The sequence below is a fragment of the Metschnikowia bicuspidata genome, assembly GCF_001664035.1.
Source record: "Metschnikowia bicuspidata var. bicuspidata NRRL YB-4993 chromosome Unknown METBIscaffold_1, whole genome shotgun sequence".
Taxonomy (NCBI): Eukaryota; Fungi; Ascomycota; class Pichiomycetes; order Serinales; family Metschnikowiaceae; genus Metschnikowia; species Metschnikowia bicuspidata.
Window position 1 is genome coordinate 1,056,806 of NW_017387731.1, and position 9,973 is coordinate 1,066,778.

General features: G+C 47.5%; 3 protein-coding genes across 3 annotated transcripts; all 3 read left to right on the plus strand.

Annotated features, from left to right (window-relative positions):
• Positions 1 to 1,966: 1,966 nt before the first annotated feature.
• On the plus strand, positions 1,967 to 2,869 carry METBIDRAFT_37207 (uncharacterized protein; the record flags this gene model as incomplete). Its single annotated transcript, XM_018856841.1, has 1 exon — positions 1,967 to 2,869. One exon carries the CDS (start codon positions 1,967 to 1,969, stop codon positions 2,867 to 2,869), a length of 903 nt encoding a protein of 300 aa, XP_018713485.1.
• Positions 2,870 to 3,166: 297 nt separating this feature from the next.
• METBIDRAFT_96313 (uncharacterized protein) lies at positions 3,167 to 4,213 on the plus strand. Its single transcript, XM_018859428.1, has one exon. The coding sequence runs from the start codon at positions 3,463 to 3,465 to the stop codon at positions 4,042 to 4,044; it is 582 nt and encodes a 193-aa protein (XP_018713486.1). The 5' UTR covers positions 3,167 to 3,462; the 3' UTR covers positions 4,045 to 4,213.
• A 764-nt stretch (positions 4,214 to 4,977) lies between these two features.
• METBIDRAFT_29548 (uncharacterized protein) lies at positions 4,978 to 7,249 on the plus strand. Its single transcript, XM_018855432.1, has one exon. The coding sequence runs from the start codon at positions 5,215 to 5,217 to the stop codon at positions 7,069 to 7,071; it is 1,857 nt and encodes a 618-aa protein (XP_018713487.1). The 5' UTR covers positions 4,978 to 5,214; the 3' UTR covers positions 7,072 to 7,249.
• The last annotated feature ends 2,724 nt before the right edge of the window (positions 7,250 to 9,973 follow it).

Here is a 9,973-nt window from a genome sequence, read left to right on the forward strand (position 1 = left end):
AAAAATCACTTCTCACGCATGGCACAATGGAAACCTTTCTTTGCAACAAAAATTCTTCTTTCTAATCAAGGTATGATTATTTAATTAAAGGAAAAAGATGCAAGCTTCCACATACAACCTTTAAACAGCTCAAAGCTCCAAATGCCTACATAGTGTCAAAACGTGGCCCGTCTGCTTCTCATTAACCAAGGCCAGGGGTTAGTCCTCTTAGCATGCATAATATTACGTGATCTATTTTTAAATTGTGTGGTAGGCGCTTGAACCCAGAAGACTGAACAGGACTTAAGGAACTTGCTTTATGCGTCTTGCCACGTCTTTGGTGACTAATTTGAGATAAATGTGCATTTGATCCTAACGAAAGATGCTCATCGTTCTTTAATTGCGCCAGGGCTAACTATTCCGCAGTCAGGAGACAATAGTTGCTCTTGATACACAGGAATGAGGTTTATAGAGATTGAAACTGATGAGTCATAGTATCCTCTAGTGCAAGACTGAAGGCGTAAAATTTCATATTTTACTCCACTCCACCAGAACTATGCTTCGACTACTCCACTGGCATTCTCAATTATTCAGACAATTTGGAAGCAGGTCTAGCGCCAAATTCAAAGCAGAAGTGATGAAGGGATTTCTTTGTCTTGTAATACACAGAGGTGTAAAATATGGGCATTTGCAGTTCCATTCTACTTCTTGAATCTATTTGTATGCGCTTCCATATGCCATGATTTGCATCACGTTTTGCTGTTTATATAGGGCTGCTGCCATACACACTTTGATCTCACTAAATCCTAATGTCTGAAGACTTATCATGACTGGAACAAATTATGAAGCAGGCAAGTGTATGTCTCTTCACTGCAAGCCGATCGGTTATTAGAAAATTCAGCCTTGGTGAGGAGGCTTCGTCTATCTTTGATATTCTGGATACAATGTCTTAATCCCTAAACTCGAGGGAGCGCGATCCTCATGACCCTTTTTGACACAACATTCCTTGTCAAGCTCGCTTAAGGAAACTTCAGGACCCTTCCTGTTTGAACTAAGATGCACTGTGTATTTACCAGATAGTGCGATGTACCCCACATACAGAATGGAACCGAATCCACATACAAGATATAAGTGAACCCTGACCATGTGACTGGCATGTATTTCGGGGGCAAGATTGCGGCTTTAATATATAAGAAACACTATTTCCCGTCTCATCAACTATATTCAAGCTGTATATGGCCATACTGAGTTGTGTAAAGGGAGACTTCAAGCGGAATTGTGATGCTGCGACCCTTTTGCCTTTGGGATCTTTGTTGTGGCGTACATTTTGTAAAGGGTATGTATGTTCTAAAAGGATCTTGAAGATTTTGATTAAATGTCAGATTCGTGGTAGCAAACAGGTCTACTTGGTTGAATCAATCTTTTAACGTGGTTGGGTCTATCGTTGATATTTACTTGACGAGTTCAAAGTATGTAGCTCTGAATAGAATCCCTGCATACTTCAGTAAATTATCCTCCCCCAAAAAGATATATAGAGATTTTTCGGCTCATAATCTGGGCTAAGGGAAGGGGAAATGTTAAACCTAATTGTCGAATCAGGAGACCACCAAAGGAACAACTACAGTGTATCAAATACTACGCGACTAAGCGGAGGCTATCTTGTCATGGGTTTCGCACTAGTAATCTTGGAGATCGCGTATAAAGCATTCCATGGAGACTTTTCTACACGATGTCTGCACAACTATCCTGTCATTTGTACCTCCAAAATCCATCAGGGGCCAGGGTCGTTTGATCCATCTTTGGCTTGGGTGAAATTGGACATGCCTGCATCTTCAGCACTGCATCTTACCCAGAGCCGAGCTATTGAGTACGTGTCCCAATCATCAGTATTGATTGGGTCTTCTATCTCAATACGAGCACAATAACCGATAACGAAGACGGCAATCAAGGCAAGTTCCATCCAAAAAGAAAATTGTCTATCTCAGCCATGACCGGACTCACGCAAGAGCAGATAAAACAATTCAACGAGCAGGGCATGCTCTGCATATCCGATTTTCTCTCCCATGCAGAAGTTAAACAGATGATGGCCTCGGCCCACGACCTTTTGACTGATCTTGATATGAACACCCACCCTAGAACTCAGTTCAAAACGGGTGACAACAACCATATAGGTGACAAGTACTTTTTTGAATCTTCTGATAAAGTGTCGTACTTTTTCGATGTGGACGCATTTGACGAGAACGGCCTGCTACAGTACCCGAAAGAGCAGGCGGTCAACAAAATCGGCCATGGGCTCCACATGCATCACGACTTGTTTCGAGAAATCACATTCAAGGAACGAGTCAAGGACATAGCACGTGACCTCCAGTACACAGACCCCCGGGTGCTCCAGAGCATGCTTATATTCAAAAATGCCATTGGAAAGGGCGTGGACGAAGCCCGCAAAAACGATGTTCCGCCCCACACTGACGGCACCTTCTTATATACCAATCCCCAGTCGGCTCTCGGCTTCTGGTTTGCTTTGGAAGATTGCACTGCCGCAAACGGCTGCTTGTCCTACCATCCAGGCTCCCACAAAAGCTTTCCTATTCAAAAGCGATTTGTGCGTGTGGATGGGGCCTCGAAAGGTTGTAAAATGCTCGAATTGAAGACCCACGTGCCATGTCCGCAGGACAGTCCTGAGAAATATAAGCTTTTTGAGTGCAAGGCGGGCTCCTTGATCCTCATCCACAACTCAGTTCTCCATAAGTCGGAGCGGAATGTGCTGGGCAAGTCGCGCTTTGCGTATGCCTTTCATTTGATAGACGGGGTCTGTGAATATGACAGCTCGAACTGGCTCCAGGTGCCGCCTCTGGGTGGTGCCAATTTCCTGCGGTTGTATGAAGGGTGAAAATGCAAGACATGATATCATGGCGAGCAGCTAACAAGAAGAATTTAAAGGTTTTTTCTTGGGAGCGTGAAAAGTAGCACGAGTGTATGTGCTTTTGTTGCAAGCTCAGTATGAAATCGGTGGCATTCCTCATCAAGCATTTCAAGGACGTGTCATCTAAAGAGGTTTGTCGAGAGGTAACATCAACGAGTACTTCAAAGACATGATGTCAAAGAGCTTTCCCAAGAAGTGACAGCGAAGTGTATTTTAAAGATGTCAAAGAGCAAGAAGCGACACGAAAAAGTGTACCAAAGGGGTGACATTGCAAGGATCTGACATCAAAGGGAAGGTCAAAAAGCGACGTCTGCTTGCAAATACCTTGCACTGGCATACTGGAAAATACTGTGTCGGAAACTACGTCCTTTTCCTGCCGTGAATCATACAAAACCCGCCGACTTTATTCTCTGGCCACGATAGGATATACACTCTAGATACGATTGCGTCAGCTTGCACTAGCGGCCGCAAGCTAGGCTTGATGCCTTGGCCATCTGCCTAAAACCGCAGCCTTCGCCCCGTGATTTTTCTAGCAAAATATCCGCTCGATAGGCTCGGGGATGGAAGCAGTCTTGATCTCCATGAGCCGTGCAAGACACCGATCCCGAAAATCAAGAAACCCCTTGTCAAGCATTTGCTTGCGTTTCATCAAGGATTTGGCCTTGTCAAGCCCCTGTTGCACCTGTCTAGACTTCCACTCCGCCGCACTGGTCACAGTAGCCGCAACAATCCGGTTTTTTTTCAAGTTGCGCCCTACAAATCCATCAACAGCCTCGGCTGTCTCCCCCATGACATTTGCAAGAGGACTGGGGTTGAGCAACTGCGCAATATTTGCGGTAGTTCCGTTTATTCCGTTGCGGAAAGTATCTACCGAACGGTGGCTAGGGATCTGGACTACAGCCCTAGAAAGCTGGCCGAGTCTTCCCCGGGCACGAGCCAATAAGTTTCTCATCAGCAGGATTGTTTTAATTGCTTTTCAGTCTCCCAAGCGAAATTCCGAAGCAAAGTATGGCGAAGAAGAGCCGTCAGAAAGAATCTTTGTGGCCCAGAAATGGATGCGAAAAAGCGCACCAGACACGGCATGGCCAGATCCGGTGAGGCCCATAGGATGTTTTACTGTCATGGACTACTTGATTATTTAGAAGCTTTCGAAAAATTTAAAAATGATTGTAACATGAGTAGCCAGGGCCGAAAGGACCTTTGCAATTTCGATATTCATGGGGTCATTGCATAGATATTTGGGCAACTCCTCACCGATGTCATCAGGCTTGCATTGTTTAAAGTTATGAAAAACCAAGACAATAAACCAGAAGCGCGCTCATCAAAGCAGGTTACAGAAAGTATGGGAGAGGGAGAAGAAGAAATGACAACAGCCCGCCATTCTCTACTGTTTCCAATCTCTTAAGCTCGAGCTGTTTGTTTGGTGTGCGGAAGTGACGTTCAAGAAGAACTCCTGCCACAGTTTGTGTTTCTCCAAGTATGAAGGAATATGAAGAAATATCCCAATGTGCATGTCACGAAGTCTTAGCCGAAGTATCCCATTGTGTGCTGCGAAAAAATGACCAGAGGTGTTTCAATGTGGATAATAGTTTGGACAATATTGCGATTGCCTGTGTCAATGTGATCTCTCACGTCAATCAAGACGACAGGATTTGTGGATTATTAGTACTGCGATGTGTGTTTCTCTACCTACTATCCTCCACAGTAGATCTATTATCCTCCGCAATCGATTTAATATGCTGCGTGCGCTTGTGTATAAGGATAAACCAACCAACACTCAGCATTTCCACAATTTTAGTCTTGGAGAGCCATATATGAGCAACAAGCCAAACTTTAGCAAGGAATTGTGATACCAAAATTTTATTTCGCTCGAGACTTTGTCAGATTCAGCCCAGAACACCTACTCCTTTTTCAAGCCTGCCCGGAGCCCAGGCTGGGTCCATACGCTTAAGCCGCGCACCAGGCTTATCAATGTATGCAGGCGCGAGCGAGCCCTGACCGTTATCTGGGGTTACACCCCTTGCCACACTTCACTTCTTTTGCTCCCTTGCTCACTTTTTCTTCCCCCCATATTCTTTTTGATTTTTCTATCGGAACCTCCCTCTTAGTTCTCGCTTTATCTTTCACAGCCGCTTAGATCAATCGCCTTGTCTACCTGCGCTGTGTGACCTCCATTTGTTAGTGTCTACTGATTCCCAGAATCTTCTCAAATAACCCCCGTCTAGCCGCTGAGACTAGCATTCCCCGCCAATTCTGATCACCTGCTTTGTGACCCCTATTTGAGATCAGGTGTCCAATAATAGAAAATCAGAATGAATAACGAAACTTCTATTGCCACTGGAGACCCGCTGTCGTGGAAAACAATTTGTGTTGCCGACGGCGAAATCCCAATTGGTCGAGCATCCGCAAAACACGCGGAGCGGGCTGCAAAAAAATCAAACATGCTTTTCGAAAACTCACATCTCTCAAAGACACACGCCAAGTTGTCGATGTCCGACGGTGTTCTCTATTTGGAAGACTTATCTTCCACTTTCGGCACCATGTGGAACAATTATATCCTTGTGCCGTACAAAAAAGTCGCAATCCGCGAGGGGGACCGCATTGGCTTTGTCTTGAACCGGCCGTCAAACTCGATCAAGGATTTATTTAAAAAGGCGAACGATGCAAAGATGGTTGCTACCGACATTTTGCTCAATCCACTGGTCCAATTACTATTCTCTGTGGTCTCTCTTGACTCCGAGGAAGGCTCTTTGGTGTTATTGCCCTTAAATGGATTGGACTGTCTCGCGGCCCTACGCAAGGAAGCTCAAGCAAAGAAAGCGGCGGCATCACGTGAGCTTTCTACGGAACAGGAGCAAAATACAGCTTTCTCAGAGGAGGCGAGTTCCGCAGACGACTCAACGGTTTCTGATGACTCTGACGGTCCGCCTGTAGAGGAGTCGTACGTACGCAAGTTTACTTACGGACTGCAAGATGGCTCCATTGTAATGAATGCTGGAGATACCCAAGCTGGTACAGTTTCATCGAATGATTGTTGGGGAGCCACAAATGATTCGTCGTTTGCTGTAAGTGAGTCGAGTCAATCTAAAATTGATTTGTCAGAGCCTGATTCCGACTCCGGAGTCAAACATGAACCCGAGAGTACCAGTAATGTGTGTCATTCTAGTGATGGTAAAGAATCTGTTGCATGGCAAGCCTTGCATGACGTTCTGAAGGGCTCACTCCTCAATGAGCTTGTTGAAGATGATGAGGATGATAGTTCGCAGGATTATGCACAATTGGATGAAAGCAGCGACCTGGAGTCCTCTGAAGACCTGTCTGTGCTCACATCCAGTTCAAACTCAGCCGAGCACATTTCGAAAGAGCCAGACTGCCCTTCTCAGTTGTTCACCACCCTCCATACAGAAACTGATTACGATTACAACGCCGAAGACAAAGTCCCAGGCAACAACAAGCTAGAAACTCAGACTATTCGTGATGAGGACAAACTGGTTCATTTTGATACAAACACGAATGGGATGTTCTCTAGCTCCATTGCATCAGCCAAATATATTCCGAATGAGACTGAGGATGTTGGTGTAGAGGCTCCCAAAAGTGATGGGTTTGAGCTGGACTTGAGCGAGGACATCATGTCACTGTTTGAGGAATTATGTCACAAATATGATATGGATGACGATGTGGATGCTGCGTTTGATACGCTTGAATACTCTTCAGAAGGTTCCGCTTCTTCTGACGCTGAATCTTTGGAAAATCATGAGTCCATGCAAAGCTGTCTTTACGTTGAGAAGCCGAGTACCGAAATGGGAAAATACTTCTCTGATTATCACGCAACTACAGAGGCTCGTTTGCATCGTATACTGATAATATCAAGTGACAGTTCCGAAATTTATGAATTGAAAGGATCAGATGGAATTGAAATGCCCGCCCCTATCACTTCCGAAAATTTTGTCTGTGATAGAGTCAGCAGGAAACGTACTTTCGAAGAAGTTGATGCTTCTCACGAAACTCGGCACGATAGCATAGTTGCAGCAACAGGACTGGCCCCAAAGAAAGCCAAAACAAATTCCGTTCTCAGAGAAATAACTAAGGGGTTGTTTTATGTCGCCGGCACACTTGCAGTGGTTGTCGCCTATGGTGGCTATCTTGAAAAGTATGGTGTGTTGTCATAGGAAGACTCGCGAAGTATGTGTCTTATTATCAATACCAGGCATTGTAAGCTCGTGTTTTTGTAGTCCATAGTTATCTCTAAGTCAATGAAGCTTTGTTAGTGTAATTTGAAGTACATAGTTGTTTTCAGCAATTATCATTTACGCCGTTATCTATATATTAATTATAGCTTCGAATCACGTGATCAGAGGATTTGAATTGTTCGTGATTCCCAATCTAAATTTATCTTAGAGCCAATGTTTGCAATCACTGCTTCCCTTGACCAGGATGCATTACATTCTCCATCTGTGACATCATCGGCAGGCTCATCATCTGCTGCTGCATAGTCGGCAGAGTCGAATTCATGCCCGCGTTTTGCTGGGCATACATCGTGCCATCAGCCATACCCATGTTGTGTTGCATGCGAGGTTGGGGTTGAGACTGGGGTTGCAGCAGCTGTTGTTGAGGTCGACCTTGAGCATGTTGTCGCTGCATGGCCAGAAGCCTTTCATCTTGCAAAGCTTGATATTGACGAAGCCTTTGGAAATACGTGGGAAAGCGCTGTAGTAGTTGTTGCTGAATGTGTTTCGCTTGTTGCAAAGCTTGCTGTTGCTGTTGAGAAGTAAGACGAGTGCCGTTTGGAGCGACCCCAGTGTTGCTCATTTGAGCAAGCGTGTTCATTCTTGTTTGTAATTGCCTGAAAGTATGCTGTTCTTGAGGAGTTAGGGTCATTTGGAATATTTGTTGTTGCTGTTGTCTTTGCTGATGTTGCTGTGCAGTGGTCTTTGGAACAGATTGGTTGGTTTGGCCCATTGCAGGTTGGCTCACTGGGCGGTTGTTCACGGTATTTTGAAGACTTGGCTTGAAAGAACTCTGGCTTTGAGCCAGCTGAGACATTTGGGGCATTGGATTGGCCATCTGAGGAGATGAGGATGCGATTCCATTGTTGATCATTGTAGCACTTCCCATGATGGGCGTATTTACATTGGAGCCTGGCTGCATGTTCCCCATTTGTGGGGTACGTACAGGCTGCGGATATTGATTCTGTTGGGGTATCTGGTTCATGCCCGCAGCAAGTTTTTGGCGTTTTGCAGCTTGCGCCTGAGCAAATTGAGCCGCTTGCTGCAGCAGTTTTAACTGGGTAAAATTTTGCGGCGATGGTTGAGGAGACTGTTGTTGTGGCTGGCGAAGCGGTTGCTGCTGTTGACGTGCTTGTTGGACCTGAAATTGCTGTGCACGTATGCGATCAGCCTGCTTAGCTAGCTGTTGCTGTTGTTGTTGTTGTTGCTGCTGTTGCTGTTGAGCAGCAGGTTGACCAAGCTTTTGGTTATTCTGCACAATGATGTTTTGTCTAGCAACACCTTGGGGATCTCTAGAATTATGCGACATTGGAGATGTTCCATATTCTTGAATAATACCAGAGTTTGCTCCCTGGGGCAGCTCTTGGGGAAATTGCCTTTGGGGCTGGGAAACCGGTGGCACCGAAGCAAACTGCTGCTGGGGAGTCGTGCCAGCTTGTTGCGCATAAAGCGCAGACTGACGCTGGTTGATCGCATGTTGCTTTTGGAACTGCTGATTTTGCTGCAAAGAGGACTGCTGAGCCTGAAGAGGTGCTTGCGTGGACTGTTGGAGTGTATTTGCGGTGGGAAACGAGCCTTGGCCATGTGGCATGCGCGTATTTGCGAGTGGTGCTTTGCCCGTATTGACTTGGGGTTGTCTGGAGAAAGCTCCATTGGCACTTCCGTTCACAGCCCCCCCTGGGACATTAGAAGCGGGGTTGCTAGAGATACTGGTTTGTGTGTGGGCAGCCACTGCTGCGCCAGCCTGGGCTTTCTGGGACTCCTTCCTCTTGCGGATCTCCTCGATGAAGCGCAAGCGCATGAACTGGTTTGAAGTGGCGCTGCTGTTCCCCAAGACCGATGCAGAAGAGATAGCGGCATTTCCCGCACGAGAGGCCTTTTCTGAGCCTGCAGTCAGCCCGACAGTAGCGCCACCAGAAGGGGTGTTTTCTAGGCTGGTGGAATCGGACGACTGCGAAGCGGCGGTGGGCCCGACCACCACAAGCTTCTTTTCGGCCGTGCTCTCAGAAGGATGCTTGTACTTGCTGGAAAGCAAGAACATCATCTCCTCGAACTCGGAAGATTTCTGCATCGTCATCTGCTCCTGGTGCAATTTGCGCACCTCGACCTCGGTGGGCTTTCGATGGGAGTGGATGACTTTGTAGTCGCCCGTGGTGTCGTCCCAGACCGCCTGCGGGGCGTCGATCTCCGGTCTCAAGAGCTCGTCCTGGAGATACGGGTTGAGCGGGACGGTCAAGTCGAGCTTGCGGTTGGTGAGGGTGAGGATCTCGGCCTCCATCTGCAAGGCTAGCAAGTCCGTGAACTTGGTGAGCGTGGAGTCGGTGTGGTAGAGCAAGTCGTAGTAGAGCGACTGCGGCGTGGGCCGGAGCAACGTGCGGTAGGTTTTGGGCCGCGCGGCCGGGCGGGCAGGCGGCTGCGCCGCCGAGTCCTTCGGCGTGGCCGGGGCCAGGGCAGGCAGGCCCGCGGCGCCCGGAACGGAGACCATGTCCCGGTGGTCGTACACCTGCACCACCAAGCACCCGTCGTAGAACCGCACGGCAAAGTCCTTCAAGAGCTCGGTCATCTCCACGGGGATCTCCTCGCGGATGAGGTGCTGCAAGAAGCTGCGTGCCATGGGGCTTTCCTTGGGGATGATGCTGGAGTCCTGGGTGTTGTTGAAGCGGTAGTGCGTCTCGTAGATGTGGAACGTGAGCGACGGCGGGTACTTGGCGAACTTGCGCAAGATCTCCGGCAGCGTCTGGGCAAACGCCGCGGCGCCCATCTTGGCCCGCGCCTGCTTGAGCTGCTGGAGCTGCTGGAGCTGCTGGGGCGTCATGCTTTTTTGGTCGGCGGCTAATTTCAGGGG

What these genes read in the sequence shown, in the direction of transcription:
- METBIDRAFT_29548 (XM_018855432.1), top strand. Translation starts at nt 5,215, where the DNA reads ATGAATAACGAAACTTCTATTGCCACTGGAGACCCGCTGTCGTGGAAA.
- METBIDRAFT_96313 (XM_018859428.1), top strand. Translation starts at nt 3,463, where the DNA reads ATGGAAGCAGTCTTGATCTCCATGAGCCGTGCAAGACACCGATCCCGA.